This window comes from Rhinatrema bivittatum, chromosome 3 (assembly GCF_901001135.1).
Source record: "Rhinatrema bivittatum chromosome 3, aRhiBiv1.1, whole genome shotgun sequence".
NCBI classification, from domain to species: Eukaryota; Metazoa; Chordata; class Amphibia; order Gymnophiona; family Rhinatrematidae; genus Rhinatrema; species Rhinatrema bivittatum.
Window position 1 is genome coordinate 532,709,592 of NC_042617.1, and position 20,273 is coordinate 532,729,864.

Sequence of the window (20,273 nt, forward strand, 5' to 3'; positions counted from 1 at the left end):
CGATAGTAGTCTTAGAAGCCTGTGCCCCTTTCTTCGGACCACTCCACAGAACAAAAAGGTGATCCGACACTCGAAACGGATTGGTAACCTCCAAATATCGCAAAAGAACCCGACGGACGTCCAACCTCCGGAGGTCCTTGTCTGCCCCCGAGAAGGCTGGCAATTCGACGGATTGATTCACATGAAAGGCCGAAACAACCTTTGGCAAAAAGGAAGGTACTGTGTGAAGAGAAATACCCGAATCCGCAATACGCAGGAACGGTTCGCGACATGATAGAGCCTGAAGCTCGGAAACGTGCCTAGCTGAGCAAATGGCCACAAGAAACACCGCTTTAAGTGTCAAGTCTTTAAGCATTGCTCGCTTCAATGGTTCAAAAGGTGCGCCACACAGAGAACGGAGAACCAGGTTCAAACTCCAAGATGGACAAACCGCACGAACCGGCGGTTTCAAATGATTAGCCCCCTTCAAGAAACGCATCAAATCCGGATGAGCCGCTATGGAACGACCACCAATCTTGCCACAAAGATTGCCCAGGGCCGATACTTGCACCCGGAGCGAGCTGAAGGAGAGGCCCTTCTGTAACCCGGCCTATAAAAAAAGACAGGATGTCACCAATAGTAGCCCGGCGAGGTGACAAACTGAACTGCTGACACCAGGAGTCAAAGACTTTCCAGACTCTGACGTAATTAAGAGACATAGAGGTTTTCCAAGCTCGGAGCAGCGTAGAAATCACAGCCTCCGAGTATCCCTTTTTTCTTAAATGCCTCCTCTCATAAGCCAGGCCGCTAGACAGAATCGATGTGCCTGCTCTAAATATACTGGACCCTGACGCAACAGGCCGGGAAGGCGACCGAACCGTAACGGCCCGTCCACCGCTAGGTTGACCAGATCGGCAAACCATGGCCTCCGAGCCTACTCGGGAGAGACCAGGATCACCGGCCCCTGGTATGACTCTATGCGGCGCAACACCTTTCCTACGAGGGGCCATGGAGGAAACACGTACAGAAGAACGTGGGTTGGCCAGGGGAGAACCAGGGCATCCACCCCTTCGGACCCGTGGTCTCGTCTGCAACTGAAGAAGCGAGCTGCCTTTGCGTTTTGACGAGTCGCCATGAGGTCCAGGTGTGGGATTCCCCATTTCCGAATTATCATTCTCATGGCTTCCTCAGACAGCTCCCACTCTCCGGGATCCAACCGTTGCCGGCTGAGAAAGTCTGCTTGAACATTGTCGACCCCGGCTATGTGAGATGCCGCAATCCGATCGAGGTGACGCTCCGCCCATTTCATCAACAAATCGGCCTCGGACACGGCTCGGCTTCTGGTACCTCCCTGCCTGTTGATATAGGACACCATGGTCGCATTGTCGGAGAGAATCCGTACCGCCTTGCTGCATATCAGTGGTAAGAAATGCTGTAGGGCCAGCCGAACCGCTCTGGTCTCCAACTTGTTGATGGACCATTGCGCCTGCCAGGGGGACCAACGGCCCTGAGATGACTGCGACTGGCACACTGCCCCCCCAACTGGAGAGGCTGGCATCCGTTGTCACCACTATCCAATGGGGACTCTCGAGAAAGACTCCCCTCAGCAGGTGATCTGGATTGAGCCACCAGGACAGGCTGGACCGGGATGGTTCGACCAGAGGCAGGGGGACCTGATACTCCTCCGACTTTGGGTCCCAACGCGAGAGCAGCGCTCTCTGTAATGGTCGTAAATGAGCAAAAGCCCAAGGAACTAACTCCAGGGTAGATGCCATATATCCAAGAACCTGCAAATAGTCCCATACCACCGGAGAAGCAAGTGAAAGAAGACGCCGAACCTGGAACATCAACCGCTCCATGCGCTCGAGAGGTAGGGAAACCCTGCCCGCCGATGTATCGAAGCGCGCTCCTAGGAACTCTATCACCTGAGAGGGTGTCAACTGACTCTTGGCATAGTTGACAACCCAACCCAGAGACTGCAAGCAACTCACCACCGAATGGACCGCCACGAGACAGAGCTTTTCCGACTTCGCCCGAATGAGCCAATCGTCCAGGTATGGATGAACCAGAATTCCTTCCCGACGCAAGCTTGCCGCTACCACCACCAACACCTTGGTAAAAACGCGAGGAGCAGACGCCAGACCAAAAGGCAGAGCCCGAAACTGATAGTGCTGCCCTAGGACCATGAACCTGAGAAATCGCTGATGGTGCTCCTGAATTCCAATGTGAAGATACGCCTCCGTCAGATCCAAAGAAGCCAAAAATTCTCCCTTGTGCACTGCTGCAATCACCGACCGCAATGTTTCCATGCGAAAGCGAGGCACTCTTAACACTTTGTTGACCTGCTTTAGGTCCAAAATTGGGCGGAAGGACCCATCCTTCTTTGGGACCACAAAATAGAAATTTAAAAAGTTGCCTTATTTTTTTAAATCTCAGCCCGCAGGGACCGGCACGGGGGAAGGGAGCCCAGAGGAATGAAACGTCTCTGAGAGGGGGGGAGAGTGACTGGCCCACCGGTAAATCCTCCCCCTCTGCTCACCAGGCCAAGGAAACTCCGGGAAAACAATCAGGCAGGACACAGCCCTGCCGAGCCTGCCCACAGATGGCTGCAAAAACAAACAACTTGTTTTATTATTATTATTTTTTTTTTTAAATGATCCAGTCACAAGAGCAAAACTCTTCAAATTTATTGAGGGATATTCCCCTCTTTCTCTCTTTTTTTTTTCAAACCTGGAGGGGGCAAGGCCCCAAGTATACCCAGATCAGGACCGCAGGTTATGTCTCTCATCTGCTGGAGTCAGAGAAAATACTGAGGGGATCGCAGGTGGCCCCGGGTTATATGGGTGGTGCTTTTCAGTTTTTTCTCTGACTCCATCTGCTGGAGGGGAGGCATAACCCAGCAGTCTGGACTGATCCTGGTACGTACAGGGAAAGTGATAGGAGTATACTATAGTGATAGGAGCATACTACCATCCACCTGGTCAAGATGGTGAGATGGACAGTGAAATGCTAAGAGAAATTAGGGAAGCTAACCAAATTGGTAGTGCGGTAATAATGGGAGATTTCAATTAGCCCAGTATTGACTGGATAAATATATCATCGGGACATGCTAGAGAGATAAAGTTCCTGGATGGAATAAATGACAGTTTTATGAAGCAATTGGTTCAGGAACTGACACGAGAAGGAGCAACTTTAGATCAACTTCTTAGTGGCGCATAGGATTTGGTGAGAGAGGTAACGGTGGTGGGGCCGCTTGGCAACAGTGATCATAATATGATCAAATTTGAATTAATGACTGGAAGGGGGACAGTAAGCAAATCCACAGCTCTCGTGCTAAACTTTCAAAAGGGAAACTTTGATAAAATGAGAAAAATAGTTAGAAAAAAACTGAAAGGAGCAGCTACAAAGGTAAAAAGTATGCAAGAGGCATGGTCACTGTTAAAACATACCATCCTAGAAGCACAGTCCAGATGTATTCCACACATTAAGAAAGGTGGAAAGAAGGCAAAATGATTACCAGAAAGGTTAAAAGGGGAGGTGAAAGAAACTATTTTAGCCAAAAGATCTTCATTCCAAAATTGGAAGAAGGATCCAACACAAGAAAATAGGATAATGCATAAGTGTTGGCAAGTTAAATGTAAGACATTGATAAAACAGGCTAAGAGAGAATTTGAAAAGAAGTTGGCCGTAGAGGCAAAAACTCACAGTAAAACCTTTTTAAAATATATCTGAAGCAGAAAGCCTGTGAGGGAGTCAGTTAGACTGTTAGATGATCGTGGGGTTAAAGGGGCACTTAGAGAAGATAAGGCCATCGCGGAAAGATTAAATGATTTCTTTGCTTTGGTGTTTACTGAAGAGGATGTTGGGGAGGTACACATACTGGAGAAGGTTTTCATGGGTAATGATTCAGATGGACTGAATCAAATCACGGTGAACCTAGAAGATGTGGTAGGCCTGATTGACAAACTGAAGAGTAGTAAATCACCTGGACCGGATGGTATACACCCCAGGGTTCTGAAAGAACTAAAAACTGAAATGTCAGACCTATTGTAAAAATTTCAAACCTATCATTAAAATCAACCATTGTACCTGAAGACTGGAGGGTAGCTAATATAACCCCAATATTTAAAAAGGGCTCCAGGGATGATCTGGGAAACTACAGACCGGTTAGCCTGAATTCAGTGCCAAGAAAAATAGTGGAAAGTGTTCTAAACATCAAAATCACAGAACATATATAAGAAAGACATGGTTTAATGGAACAAAGTCAGCATGGCTTTACCCAAGGCAAGTCTTGCCTCACAAATCTGCTTCACTTTTTTGAAGGAATTAATAAACATGTGGATAAAGGTGAACTGGCAGATGTAGTGTACTTGGATTTTCAGAAGGCATTTGACAAAGTTCCTCATGAGAGGCTTCTAGGAAAGTAAAAGTCATGGAATAGGTAGCAATGTCCTTTCGTGGATTACAAACTGGCTAAAAGACAGGAAACAGAGTAGGATTAAATGGACAATTTTCTCAATGGGAGTGGGCAGTGGAGTACCTCATGGATCTGTATTGGGACCCTTACTTTTCAATATATTTATAAATGATATGGAAAGAAATAAGACGAGTGAGGTAATCAGATTTGCAGATGATACAAAACTGTTCAGAGTAGTTAAAACACAAGCAGATTGTGATAAATTGCAGGAAGACCTTGTGAGACTGGAAAATTGGGCATCAAATGGCAGATGAAAGTTAATGTGGATAAGTGCAAGGTGATGCATACAGGGAAAAATAACCCATGCTATAGTTACAAAACGTTAGGTTCCACATTAGGTGCTACCACCCAAGAAAGATCTAGGCGTCATAGTGGATAACACATTGAAATAGTCGGTTCAGTGTGCTGCGGCAGTCAAAAAGCAAACAGAATGTTGGGAATTATTAGAAAGGGAATGGTGAATAAAACGGAAATAGTCATAATGCCTCAGTATCGCTCCATGGTGAGACTGCACCTTGAATACTGTGTACAATTCTGGTCGCCGCATCTCAAAAAAGAAATAGTTGTGATGGAGAAGGTACACAGAAGGGTGACCAAAATGATAAGGGGAATGGAACAGCTCCCCTATGAGGAAAGACTAAAGAGGTTAGGACTTTTCAGCTTGGAATAGAGACGGTTGAGGGGGGATATGATAGAGGTGTTTAAAATCATGAGATGTCTAGAACAAGTAGATGTGGATCGGTTATTTACTCTTTCAGATAATAGAAAGACTAGGGGGCACTCCATGAAGTTAGCATTGGGCACATTTAAAACTAAATCGGAGAAAGTTCTTTTTCACTCAACGCACAATTAAACTCTGAAATTTGTTGCCAGAGGAAGTGGTTAGTGCAGTTAGTGTAGCTGTGATTAAAATAGGATTGGATAAGTTCTTTGAGGAGAAGTCCATTACTTGCTATTAATTAAGATGACTTAGAAAATAGCTACTGCTATTACTGGCATCAGTAGCATGGGATAGACTTGGTTACTTGCCAGGTTCTTGTGGCCTGGTTTGGCCTCTGTTGGAAACAGGATGCTGGGCTTGATGGAACCTTGGTCTGACCCCAGTATGGCATGTTCTTATGTTTCTTATGATATGGTTTGATGGGACACAGCCAGCATAAATTTACCCAAGGGAAGTCTTGCCTCACAAATCTCCTACATTTTTTTTTAACTCTTTATTTATAAACAGTTTTCCCAAATGATACAATATATGGCATCAAAAAAAGATAACTAACATGTCACAGGTAACACTGTGGTCATTACAGAAAAGAAAAGTAGCCACAGCGTGCAATATCCAAGTATTCCCCTGAGCAGCTCAATTACACCCCCTCCCTCCATTTCCAATATATCCCGCATACAGCTTGATATTTCTCTCGCTGGTTTTGCAAAGAGAGAGTTAATTTTTTCATAAGTGCAATGTCTAGTAACTTAGATTCCCAACAGGAGCTAGTGGGAGAACTCTTCCATTGATGGGCCACTGTTAGGCATGCAGCATATGTCCCACCAGCTTCCTGCAGCCCCTCATTTCCCATCGCATGGGCCATCGTCCCAACAAAAGGACAGCAGGGTCCATCCGCAATGTCTGACCACAAATAAGTGAAATAAGTTCTGCCACCCAACTCCAAAACCTTTGCACAACAGGGCACTCCCACCACAGATGGTAAAAAGTACCCGGGAAGCCACAGTCCCGCCAACAAGTATCATTAACATCACTGAACTTAGCATAGAAAACTGGGGGTACGATAGTGAACCTGTAGATGTGGTGTATTTGGATTTTCAGAAGGTGTCTGACAAAGTCCCGCATGAGAGGCTTCTAAGAAAACGAAAAAGTAATGGGATAGGAAGTGATGTCCTTTTGTGGATTGCAAGTTGGTTAAAAGACAGGAAATGGAGAGTAGGATTAAATGGTCAGTTTTCACAATGCAAGGAGGTAAACAGTGGAGTGCCTCAGGGATCTGTACTTGGACTGGTGCTTTTTAATATATTTATAAATGATCTGGAAAGCGTACCACGAATGAGATAATCAAATTTGCGGATGACACAAAATTATTCAGAGTATTAAATCTCAAGCAGATTGTGATGAATTGCAGGATGACCTTGCGAGATGGAAAGATTGGGCTTCCAAATGGCAGAAGAAATTTAATTTGGACAAGTGCAAAGTGATGCAATATAGAGAAAAATAACCCTTGCGAGAGTTACGCAATGTTAGGTTCCATCTTAGGAGTTACCACCCACGAAAGAGATCTATGCATCATAATGGATAATTCATTGAAATCTTCAGCCCAGTGATTCATTGAAATCTTCGGCCCAGTGTGCTGTGCGGATCAAAAAAGCAAAACAGAATGTTAGGAATTATTAAGAAGGAAATGGAAAATAAAATGGAAGATGTCATAATGCCTCTGTATCGCTCCATGGTGAGACCGCACCTTGAATACTGTGTGCAGTTCTGGTCACCACATCTCCAAAAGGATATAGCTACACTGGAGAAAGTGCAGAGAAGGGTGACCAAAATGATAAGGGGCATGAAACGGCTGTCCTATGAGGAAAGGCTAAAAAGTTAGGGCTGTTCAGTTTGGAGAAAAGACGACTGAGGGGGGATGTGATAGAAGTCTACAAATCATGAAAGGACTTGAACAAGTTAATGTAAATTGGTTATTTACTCTCTCAGATAATAGAAGGACCAGCGAGCACTCCATGAAGTTAGCAAGTAGCTCATTTAAGACAAATCGAAAATTATTTTTCACTCCGCGCATAGTTAAGCTCTGGAATTCATTGCCAGAGGATGTGGTTAGAGCAGTTAGTGTAACTGGGTTTAAAAAAAGGATTTGATAAGTTCCTAGAGGAAAAATCCATAAACTGCTATGACGGTAATTAATAAGCAATAGAAGCTTGTGATCTATCTAATGTTTGTTTACTTGCCAGATACTTGTGACTTGAATTGGCCACTATTGGAAACAGGATACTGGGCTTGATAGACCCTTGGTCTGACCCAGTATGGCATATCTTATATTCTTATGGACCAAGAAGGCAGGGCAAATATGTTTTTAAACATTACTGAGAGTGATCTAGCAAGTGTTACATGTACATACATATATAGCATGACTATTACATTAAATACACAAACGTTTCCAACAGTTAACACTGCTGAAATTCACAGATCAGCAGAAGACATTCTTACCTTGCTTTCCTTGGCTATTACCAGCTTTTTTCTCCCCCTGTTTTCCCAAATGGAACTTGAGAATGTGGCAATATGCATCTTGTCCTGTTGCAATCACATTGCCAGCCAGAGCTATGTTCATTGGGGCACGAGTTTCTGTGTCATGCGAGTGAAGCAGAGAGGCACTGAGCTGTTTGCTAATCCGTTCTAAACGCAAGAAGTGCTGTGGAGAAAAAAACAGCAATATCTCTTACAAGAAAGAGCAGCAAAAGTCAGAAATACTTGCAAGCAAGATGCCACACTAACAACTAGAAAATGAACTTCATTTACGCAGAGATAATACAAAACTAAAAGTCACAGAGCAAGCTTCCCTTCCACTGCTGTACTGTACTGTACCGCAACTCTGTCTTAGACAAAATCTGTTAGTGAATGGGATCAGTCTGAACTGCTGTACAACATCTGCTGAGATTACCAGGTAAAATGTCAAGGCTAAATTCAAACAAAGATGTACAGTTTAGTCCATCCCCTACTGAAAGATCCTACACAGATTCAGGAAAACATTCTGCCTCATCTCTATGATGGATAAAAAAGTGTCATGTACACCAATGCTTACATCCTACTAGTAGAGAGAGCAGTTTTCAGAAGCCATTACCACGTGGCAATTGGGTCTCTGAAAACTGCCTACCCTTTACCTGTAGTGAGGGGAGGTGTTTCCCGGGGACGGGTTGGGGGGGGGGGGGGGGAAGTTTGCACTCATATTTAGATGTTTACATTTCCAAATGTGTGTGTGTAAATTTACCTCGAAAAAGGACCCAAACAAATGGCAGGTGCAAAGTTGTGGAAGTACTTTTTCTTAAACTTTTTTTTCAAAATGGAAAGTTTTGCCTTTGAATATTGGTGTAAAGTCCACAGGTAAAAATACCTGTGGACTTTGCACTTATGCACCCAGTCTGAAAATTGCTCCAGTTATCACTTGTCATGTGGTTTTAGTGACATGGGTAGCAGCAAAGCACACTACTTGAAAGGCACACCTCAAACATGGAGATGCAGGGCTAATTCCCATCAATCTCTAGTAAACTGATTTATAAAATGTGTTAATCGCCTTCCAATTTTTACCATAAAAATTTCCAAAGCGATGTACATAGATGCATAGTAAATGATTCTATAGCGTGCTATTCACTAGGTTTTGCCATTTATGATTACTGTGCATATAGAAAGAACATCAATTCAACAGTCTGCATGACACAAGCAGCAAGCTGTCCCAACAAATGTACAACACCTTCTATCTTTCTCCTGCTGGAGTTAGAGATTAGCTTCTGTTAAATCTTAAAATCTTTTGCTATGTCCAGCCATCCAGTGATCGCATTCAACTCCAGCATGTCCACTCTATCACTTGTACTGAAGCACTTTTCCAAAGCACATGCACAGGATTATGGAAGGCAGGTAACAGCAGTGCTTTGTTAAAAAGTGATAGAGGAGACCTGTAGGAATCAGAGCAGAGGTAATATTGCAGAATTTGAGAAAAGATAATGCAAAGCTAAAGGATGAAGAGCACAGTAAAGTAGAAGCAGCTATGTTTCCTACAAAAACAATCCTACTGTATATACCCTGAGAAATTATATACCAGCATAATTTTGAGTATAGTTCATCAGGATATGATGACATTTAAACTTACCCATTAATTTCCTTTCCTTGAGTTCTGACAGACCAGTACAGATAAATGGGTTACACTTGCTATAGCAAGTGGAGGCTGAGAACTTCCATTCTGACATGGTCTGAGCATATATACTCTGGGATAGCAGGATAATTTGCCATTAGCCTCTTGGCCTAGCTTGCCCCTAAACAGCAAATTTTACTTTATCCCTTTCTATACAAGAACAAATAGGAGAGAGAGAAAAATCTATTTATGTACTCATCCTGTCTACAACAGGTTCTCCTGTTCCTCTCCAGGGCTCTCCAACTTATAGTTCAGAAAAGGACTAATTAACTGCATGTATTCTTCTCCTGTTTTGTTTTGTTTTTTGGATTAGCGAAGGAGAGCTGCCTATTTACAAGCTACTCATTCAAGGCCTTTTCTATTGCAGAGCCAATTGCTTGGAATGCTCTGCCTTCTGATATGGAAATGTCTATGCTCAATTTTGTAAAGAGCTGAAAACGTTATTGAGACTTTTGACTAAGTTATATTTTATTTATGTTTGTGAGTTAAAGTGCATTTGTCATGAGTTTTATGCTATTTGATTTATTACATATGTTTTTACATGAAATCCACTTAGCACATATTTATGTATATATGGAATATAAATATTATAAATAAATAAAATGTTCTTTCCTTTCTATGTATCTTTTAAATAAGTAACTCAGCTTTTCTTTCCTGGGAGGGTTCTGGACTGATCTGTCAGGTCTCAAGGAAAGGAAATTAATGGGTAAGTTTAAATTTCATCTTTCTCTTCGTCTCGTTAGACAATTCCAGACAAGTGGGAAATGCCCAAGCAGTAAACTACCCCGATTGGTATGAGGCTTTGATAGTGCCTAGGGCTCTCCTACAGAATTTTGACCAGTGTCTTGCATGTAGATCCAATATATAATGCTTTACAAATGAGTGGGGAAACCATCTTATACTCTGCCCAAGACGAGGCCTGGGCTCTAGTTGAATAAGTGTGCAGCTTGGGTGGCACTTTTCTGCCTGCTACAATGTTAGGCTGCCCCGTTTGTTTCCTTGCTCCATCTTGCTATAGACCAGGGGTGGCCAACTCCGGTCCTCAAGAGCCACAAACAAGTCTGATTTTCAGGATATCCACAATGAATATGCATAAGGTAGATTTGCTTCCATAAACTCCCTCCACTGTATGCAAATATATCTCAAGCATATTTATTATGGATATCCTGAAAACTGGACCCATTTGTTGGTCTTGAGAACTGGAGTTGGCCACCCCTGCCACAGATGCTTTGGACACTGCCCAACCCATCCTCTAGACCAGTGGTTCTCAATCTTTTTCCCATCGTGACACACCTGACAGGCCATGCTCACGTGTGACACACTGCTCATTACAATTCACGGCGGAAATAAAACGTAAAGGTCCGGTAATTATTTTTATTATTTAAAATGACACAAGGAAAAGAAACATATTCTGTCTGAACAGAAATTGCATAAATAGTAAACATCCCACACCAAAACAGCACCAATTTCCGGCACTTAAACAGTAATCACCTTACCTAAGAAAAGGCAACACTGAAATATTACACAGGCCTTAAGACACCAATACATCTCCTATTAGGAAAACGGACCAAGACAGACTGCTATAGAGCCCTACACAGAAACTACACGCCAGCAGAAAACCTCACCTAAATAACATGTGCTGACCCTCACCTAACAAAGAATAAAGAGATCAAAACGCATAACTAGAAGCATGCAGACAAAAACTTAAATGGAAACTGCAACAAGCCAGAATCTCTGTATGCAGTATAATAAAGGAAAAAAGAAACATCACCTATCCTTATAAAAAAAATCAAGAAATATAAAATCAGTAGCAGTAAAACCATACTAACAAAAAGAACAGATTACTTCGAAACAGCTGATGAGTGGAATATCCAATAATTAAAAGCTCATATAAAAAATTTCTAGATACCAATAAAATATTTCAAAATAGCAGACACAAAGACCCAGTAATGAAAAATAAGGATACAAAACTTTGTTTGCTCTGCATATCTGGAAACGTTTGATATCCAGGTGTCCTGAGATTGTTTTGAATTAGCAGGAGGAGGGGTGGTTTGCCTGGAACTTTCTCCTCTCTCAGTCAAATACCAGCGCTCTCTCTCACACTGGCTCTCAATTACACACCTATACACACATGCACTCAGTCACTCACATATACACATGCTTTTTCTCTCACTTATATAGGCTCTTACACATTTACACACATGCTGTCTATCTTTTCACGCTTACACACACAGGCTTTCAATCACACACATACATGCTGTCTTTCTCTCACACACAGACTCTCATTCACGTGCTTACAAACATGCTCTCTCTCTTTCTCTCATTTACACACAGGCTCTCAATCACATACTCACATGCTCCCTTACCTAAACCAGCTCTCAATCACACACAGACACACATGCTGTCTCTCTCTTACTTTTACACAAAGGATCTCAATCATACACACACACTATCTCTCTCACACACAAAGGATCTCAATCATACACACACACTATCTCTCTCACATACAAAGGATCTCAATCATACACACACACACACACACTATCTCTCTCACACACAAAGGATCTCAACCATACACACACACACTATCTCTCTCACACACAAAGGATCTCAACCATACACACACACTCTTTCACACAAACAGGTTTTCAATCACAAACTTATACATACAGGTTCCCAATCGTAAACTTACATTCATGCTCTCTCACAGGTAGGCTCTCAATCACACACATACATGCTATCTCACTCACACACACAGGATCTCAGACACACATACTTGCTTGCTCATTCACTCGCTCTCCCTCCCTGGAACTAGCGGCAGCAGCAGCCTCCTCCCAACCCTAACCTCCTTCATTTCAGCCCTCGCGGAGGAGGAGTCCCATTGGCCGCGGGGGTTGACGCTCTTCTTCATTTTCCTCCGAGCCACGCTGCACATTCTTCAGACCGCGCCTCTCTTCTGTTCTTCGGGCCGATTCTGACCGCACTAGCACGGTCTCTTCTTCCCGCGCACGCACCCGATGCTCACCACTTCCTCTTCCGGGTCGCGGGGGGGGGGGGGGGGGGGGGAGTGGCAGGAAGACGAGACCATGCCGATGCGCTGAATCCAGCTATCCTGCTGCGTTCCGCCCGGGTTGACAGCATTTTAAGCCCGGGCGGAGGAGGACCGGGGAGCAGCTGGGTCAGCGGGGGACTGGGAAGTGTCGCGACACACCGGTTGAGAACCACTGCTCTAGACCCTGAACAATACAAACATTCCATTCGACTTCCTGAATTCATTTGTGACCTTGAGGTATCTTAGTAAAACCCTCCTGACATCCAATAAAGGAAAGTTTTTGGCAACACCAGCAGAGATGAACTCACTAATACACCAGACAACCAGAGACTGAGTTTTATTATAAATTCAAGTTAAGAATATAAGGCTTGCCATACTGGGTCAGACCAAAGGTCCATCAAGCCCAGTATCCCATGTTCCTCCAGGAACATGTCCAAACCTTTTTTAAATGGCTTTCACCACATCCTCTGGCAACAAATTCCAGAGCTTAATTATGGGTTGAGTAAAAAACAATAATTTTCTCTAATTAGTTTTAAATGTATTACCTAGTAACTTCATTGTGTCCGTCCCCCCCGGTCTTTGTACTTTTCAAAAGAGTAAACAACGGATTGTTTACTGGTTCCATTTCACTCATTTTATAGTCCTCTATCATATCTCCCCTTCAGCCTTCTCTTCTCCAAGCTGAAGAGTCCTAACCTCTTTAGCCTTTCTTCACAGGGGAAGTGTTCATCCCCTTTATCATTTAGGTTGCTCTTCTCTGTACCTTTTCTAATTCTACTGTATCTTTTTTAAGATGTGGTGACCAGAACTGCGAACAATACGCAGGATGATGTTGCATCATGGTGCTATATAGAGGAATTATGATATTCTCGATTTTATTCTCCATTCCTTTTCTAATAATCTCTAGCATTCTTTTTGCTTTCTTGGCTGCTGCTACGCACTGAGCAGAAGATTAACATATTTTCAACAATAACACCTGGATCCTTTTCCTGAGTGGCGACTCCTAATGTGGAACCTTGCCTTGTGTAGCCATAATTTGGGTTATTCTTCCCTAAATGCATCACTTTGCACTTGTCTACATTACATTTCATTTGCATGACCAGTCTCCCAGTTCTGCGATGTCCTCTTGCAATTTCTCACAATCCACTTGTGATTTAACAACTTTGAATAATTTTGTGTCATCGGCAAATTTGATCATCTCATTTGCTGTTCCCATTTCCAGGTCATTTATAAATATAATAAAAAGCAGTGGTCCCAGAACAGATCCCTGGGGTTCTCCACTATTCACCTTTCTTCATTGGGAAAATTTACCATGTAGCTCTACTCTGTTTTCTTTTAATCAGTTGGCAATCCACAATAGGACACTGCCCCCTATCCCTTGACTTGTTAATTTCCTAAGAGGTCTCTCAGAGGAACTTTGACAAATGTCTTCTGGAAATCCAGATACACTATATCAACTGGTTCACCTTTATCCACATGTTTATTTATGCCTTCAAAAAGGTAACAAATTTGCAAGGAAAGTTGCTAATGTCCCTCTTTCCTCTAATCAAGTCTTGATCACCGTAATACCCAAGTCTGGGAAGGATCCTGAGTTGTACTGTCCTATTTCTTTGCTTTGGTCAATCAAGATGGGATTGTGTGCTCCAGGCTCTCCATTATGAATATGTGCATGTTTCTGGCGGGAATGGAGATGTCATTGCGGCATAAGATTCCCTCATTAGCAATTAGTTTTGATGCTGAAAAAGCATTTGACCAGGTGGAGTGGAATTATCTATTTTTATATTAGCACCGCAATTTTTTTTTTTTTTTTTTTTAAACAGTACGGTTATTTTATGCAGAACCAAAAGAGGAGGTCACCGTCAATAGTAAGTTTTCTGAGGAGTTTCCTCTAGCTAGAGGGTCATGATAAGGGTGTCCTTTATTGCCCTTGTTTGTTCTCTCTAGAGCCCTTGCTAAGATATATTAAGATAATGGTAGCAGGGGCTCTCTTTTATTACTCTGAATAAAATCTCTCTTTTGCTGTCTTGGATTGCTTGATTATTTTTAAAGAAATGCTGTATAAATCTCTCTGCTGCTGCTGCTTTGTCCCTCTCACTGGGGCTGATGCACTATCATGCACGCAAAACACGTGCATCCAACCTGGACGCACGTTTTTCTGAATGCGCACGCATCCCCTCTCGGGTGCTCGCTAATACTTAAATGAGCTGGCATGCTTAAAGGGATGCAGAATGGATAAATTGTGCATCCATGGCATTGAGCGCCGAGGAAAAGTGGCTGTGCGCAGGTAAAGAAAACGGACACTCAATTTTCCGAGCATTTGTTTTCCTAACCTGTGCAGAGTCGCAAGTTAGGAAAATTAATGCTCATAAATTGAGCTTCCCTTTTCCTAACCTATTGTCAAGATTTTTTTTTTCATGTTGCAGCTTTCTGTGGTTCTCTTCCTGCTTAGTACTGCAACAATATTAAGTAGGAGGAACCACAGAAAAGCTGTATTTTTTGCTTTTCTGAGCATTGCTTAGAGTGCTTCAAAACTTAACACCAGCTCTGGGCTGGTGTAATTTTTGAGGGTTAAAATGTGTACGTCAAGTGCACATTTTTTTTTTTACATCGTGGTACTAGCTATTAGCCTCATTAGCATGACATTTGCATATAAGTGCTATTAGCTAGGCGCTGGTATGGACACACGTTTTGGATGCACTAATCCCGACTGCATTGGGTGTATACCTAGCACATCCAAAACGCACGTCCAACGATGCATTTAGTGGCACGTTGAGCTCAGCACCTGATATTGCATTGGCTCCATTATGTCATGGGGTGTTATTGAAACTACCTGAATTGCTCACATCTCAATGCTTTGGGCTGTATTTTATCGATATGCTCCAAGGGGCCACCTAGTCCCCCTGTTGCAGACAAAAGCTTGTTATGTGACCCTGACACAAAAATGTTTGCCCCCTCCTGTTTTACATTTAAAACTGTTTATTGAATAAAGAAAAGCAAAATGCCTGATATATTGGTCTCTTATGCCACAGTCTAATTCTATAGAAAATCTGGCTTTTAAAACTTTTTAAATATAAAAATCAATCCATTTTCAAATACCTTCCCAGGAACCCTGTTTATACTGGGAATACCAAGACCAAAAGCAAATCATGTTTAAGTAACATTGGGGTGACCAGCAAGGAGTAGCAGTTGCTACCATATGAAATTTGAACCATTTTATCGTTTTCTGTCATTGTTACTATGTTATAAACTAGCAATCTATATCAAACAACAAATGAGAACAGACTTTCCTGGAGTAATCAGAATATTCTGTTGCAACCATAACATAAAAGAGTTACTAGTTGCAGAAACGATATCTTCACCATTGATAAGATTCAAAACTCTGCTTATCATCTTGTACACTGTGGCCCAAGTACTAACCACGCTGTATATGTCCAGAAAATCTCCCTGTCTTCTAAATTGGGCACATATTCCCAAACTTAACTGGGTCTTTGCATTCTCAAACTGTGATCAATAGCACAATGATTGTAAATCCTCTGGGGACAGGGAAATTACCATACCTGAAAGTAATCTTCTTTGAAGTGTCACGAAAGCCGAATATAAATAAAAAATTAGTTGTGTATTAATGAGTGCAGGCAGAAAAAAAATGACTGGTAGCCTGCTCCATTGGGGGGGGGGCGCTAAAAAAATGAACAAACCCGTTCCAGACGAACCAGAAAAATGTATGAATGCCAACAATACCTCATAGATACACATAAAACATTTTGTTTCCAGGTCAAATAAGGACTTTGTACTGTACGCTGCAAGGTTCCCGATTTAAGAAATGCTTTCTTACATTCTGCCTATGGGGAAAACTTGTGAAAAATCAGGCCCTAGGCATCGCCGGAAGCATAAACCGCCGCTTCCACTTTACGTATTGAAAAGCGGCAGCTCCGACCGTGTATGATCGGGGTATCGTTCCTCCCTCCCTCCCTCGTTATCACTCAGCCCGTGTGCATGCTCTCACCACGCCATTCTTGATGCCCGTCTGAGCGGCTCCTCCGCCGCCTGCCGTGATGAGCAGCCCGCTCTCGCGGTGGACCTGCAGGGTATACAGGGGGAAGGGGGCCCGGTACAGCTCGGGGTGCTTGCGACGGCCCATCCCGCTCTCTGCGCGCTCACAGAACCGAGGCCGGCCCCGGAGGCCAGAGGGAAACTTTTCTTCCACGCTCCAGAAAGGCGATTAGGGGGAGGTGGGGGGGGGGGGGGGGGGGGAGCGGTGACTCCTGAGGGAAGGAGACTTGAGGGGAGAAGCGCTGACTCCTGCAGGGAGGGCGAGCAGCGGCGGCTGGCAGAGCTAAAGCTCCCGCGTCGCTCTGTCACCGGGACCCCGGTGCGCCCACTTCGCGAGTGCCCGGTGCGGCGAGCATCCCCGCCCGCCAGGCCACAACCGGCTCTGCACAAACTAGGATACCAGCGGACAGTGACTTACTCCCGTACTGCGCAGGCGCACCAGGGAAGGGACCACGTCAGCTCCCGACAAACACCCTCCCCTCTCACCCAAAACAAACACGTCGAAAACCGGTTGGAGATTTCCCGACCCTGTTCCTCGAGCTGTCGCTATGGGGATGGGCTCCGTTTGCGTAGCGTCAGTGTGGAGCCATTTTTGTGAGGGGCGCTGGGAAATCTTTAAAGGAGCCTCATATTGCTGGTTTAGGAGCTGCTGGTGCTGACGCTGGCTGGAAGGGGCAGGAAGAGGTGGGGCGGTGAGAGGAAAGTTAGGGGCCGACGTCATAAGCTGCGCAGAAACGACCGCCTGCTTTGGTGCGCTGAACATACCTAATAAGCTGATAGAGGTTTGCACAAACCCGCTCAGAACAAAAACCCAACAAAACAAAACAGTGGCATGTTTAGGGCAAGTGCAGGAGGAGATTTATCTATTTACGGGCGAGGCAGGGAGTCGCTCTGGAATTGATAGCAGTTAGTGCAGCTTTTTTAGTGCTTGGGTCAGGGTGGGAGTAAAGTGAAAACGACATTTTTTTCTATTGCAGGCATTAGTGTGGTTGTATGTCAGTGTAGCTCTAGTGTAATCGTGGATTTTGTTAGACCTTTCGTAATGATCTGGCACGTTTTGCTAGTCAGCCCAAGAAAGTAGGGGGTAGAGGCCTGGCAGGAGAGGTCAGAGAGGGAAACAAGCTGAGAGAAGGCACTTTCTGAATGATGAAGAGAGGAGGGCTGGAAGGAGCAGGTTGCCCAGGCTCCTGCTGCTTGAGCAATGGATATTTCATCTGAGGCCCATGCTGCTGGGGATGCTGGAGACTGATGATGTGCATTCCTATAGACTGAGTGTTGGGTTATTACCAGTCTATGAGGAAATTAGATTACATTGATCCTGTAACAGAACGTGGAGGTGCCATCCCGGGCCTGGTCAAGCTTCTCGGAGCTTTGCATTTTCTTACCACTGGCTCATTTCAGAATTTATTTATTTATTTACGGATTTTTATATACCGCGGTTCGTTAGCAAACATACAGTGGCTGTGGTGGCTGGTATGGACCAGTCAACATTATATATAGAAACAGAAATGGCGGCATAAGAAGACCAAATGGTCCTTCCAGTCTGCCCAGCAAGCTTTCACACTTTTTTTTTTCATACTTTTCTGTTACTCTTGTCCCTTTTAAATAACTTTTTTGGTTCTATTTCCCTTCAACCCCCGCCATGGTAGATAGCAGTGCTGGAGCTGCATCTGAGTGAAGTATCCAGCTAATTGGTTTGGGGTAGTACCCGCTGTAATAAGCCAGCTTCTCCCACGCTTGTTTATACAGCCTGTTAATTCAGTCTTTGTTGGTTGTTTGAATATAAATCCTTTCATTCCCCCTGCCGTTGAAGCAGTGGGCTGCGCTGGAAATGAATTCTAAGTGAAGTATCAGGCTTGATTTGGGGTAGTAACCGCCGTAACAAGCAAGCTACACCCATGCTTATTTGTTCTACCCAGACTATGTAATTCAGTCCTTGTTGGTAGATGTCTGAATATAAAACATCTTTTCTTCATCCCCCCGCCATTGAAGCAGAGAGCTATGCTGGATGTGCACTGAAAGTGAAGTATCTGGTATTTTTGGTTTGGGGTAGTAACCGCCGTAACAAGCAAGCTACTCCCCTGCTTTTATGTGGATGCAAGTCCTTTTTTCCACATTTCCTCTTGCTGTTGAAGCATAGAGCAATGTTGGAGTCACATTAACCATGTGTATGTTTATTGAATAAGGATATTCATCTCCAGGTAGTAGCCATCATTCCCGCAAGCCATTCAGGTAGTAGCCATCATTCCCGCTGCCTCTTCTCTTCATTCACATCCTCTGTGTATTTTAGCCTGATACTGATGGCAATGATGAAACAGGTCAGGCAGTACATAAAGTACCCAGAGCAGCATGCAGAGTGACAGGAGATGAAGCGTGCTTTCTATGAAATTGCTGAAATGCTGAATGTAATGGGTACAACCCTCCCCCGCCCCCTGGCACCCTGAAGACAAAACATAACATCCCCCTACTCCAGCCCCCCCCCCGATGTAACAACATAATATCCCCCACCCTTCTGCCCCCCCCACATCACAACATACCATCCCCCCCCTCCCACAGCTTCCCTGACATCAAAACATAATATCCCATGAGAGACTTCTGAGAAAATTAAAAAGTTATGGGATAGGAAGCAATGTCCTGTTTTAGTTCGCGAACTGGTTAAACGATACAAAACAGAGAATAGAACTAAATGGTCAGTTTTCTCAGTGGAGTGCTTCAGGGATCTGTACTGGGACTGGTACTTTTTAATATATTTATTAATGTTCTGGAAAGAGGAATGATGAGTGAAGTAATCACATTTTCAGATGACACAAAATTATTCCAAATTGTTAAATTACAAGCAGATTGTGAAAAATTGCAAGATGACTTTGCGAGACTGGGAGATTGGGCATCCAAATGGCAGATTAAATTTAATGTGGACAAATGCAAAGTGATACTCATAGGGAAAAGTAACCTACACTGTAGTTACACAATGTTAGATTCCATATTAGGAGTTACCACCCAGGAAAAGGATCTGGGAGTAATTGTGCATAATGCTTTGAAATCCTCTACTTAGTGTGTGATGGCGGTCAAAAAACCAAACAGAACGTTAGGAATTTTTAATAAAGGAATGGAAAATAAACATAGAATGTTGTCATATCTCTGTTCTGCTGCATGGTGAGACTGCATCTAGAGTACTGTGTGCAATTCTGGTTGCTGCAGCTCAAAAAAGATATAGTTGGGGGGAAGGTTGTTGATTGTTAGAGATGTGCATTCGTTTTTCCCGAATTAGGCAATTTCAATGAAATTGCCTAATTTGGTATGGTTCAGAGGAACCGAAAAACGAATTAAACTTTTCTGAATTTTCGGAAGAATTCATTTTTCGGGTTAGCACACACTAACGGGAGTTAGTGCGTGCTAACCTTGACCCAGTAGTGCGCACTATAATAACTAGAGATGTGCATTGTTTTTGTTTATCGTTTCAGGCTTCGTTTTGGGCCCCCCACGTGAAATTTTGTTTTTCCCGCAGTTCGGGGGTTTTTTTTTCGGGGGCCCTGATTTTTGGGTTAGTGCGCGCTAACTCTCGATAGTGCTCACTTACCCGAAAATTGGGGCCCACCGAACAAAAAAACCCCGAACCACGGGGAAAACTAAATTTCCCGCGGGTGGTCCTGAAACGATAAACAAAAACGATGCACATCTCTGTGAGAAGGAGGAGTGTCGGTGAGGTCTTGGAAGTGTTGGGTACCCTTTCCCCCCTCTTCATCAAGGAGAATGGAGAGACCATGTCATGTGCCTGCGACTTCGGGGCCTCTAAGACCTGAGC

At 43.7% G+C, this 20,273-nt stretch overlaps 1 protein-coding gene across 1 annotated transcript in view; it reads right to left on the minus strand.

The window, feature by feature from the left end:
• Positions 1-17,160, minus strand: part of PREB (prolactin regulatory element binding) — a 41,758-nt gene extending 24,598 nt beyond the window's left edge. Inside the window, 2 exon segments of the mRNA XM_029596319.1 lie at positions 7,674-7,875; positions 16,425-17,160. Of these exon segments, the coding sequence (XP_029452179.1) occupies positions 7,674-7,875; positions 16,425-16,559 (337 nt within the window). The 5' untranslated portion in view covers positions 16,560-17,160.
• Between the last annotated feature and the right edge of the window lie 3,113 nt (positions 17,161-20,273).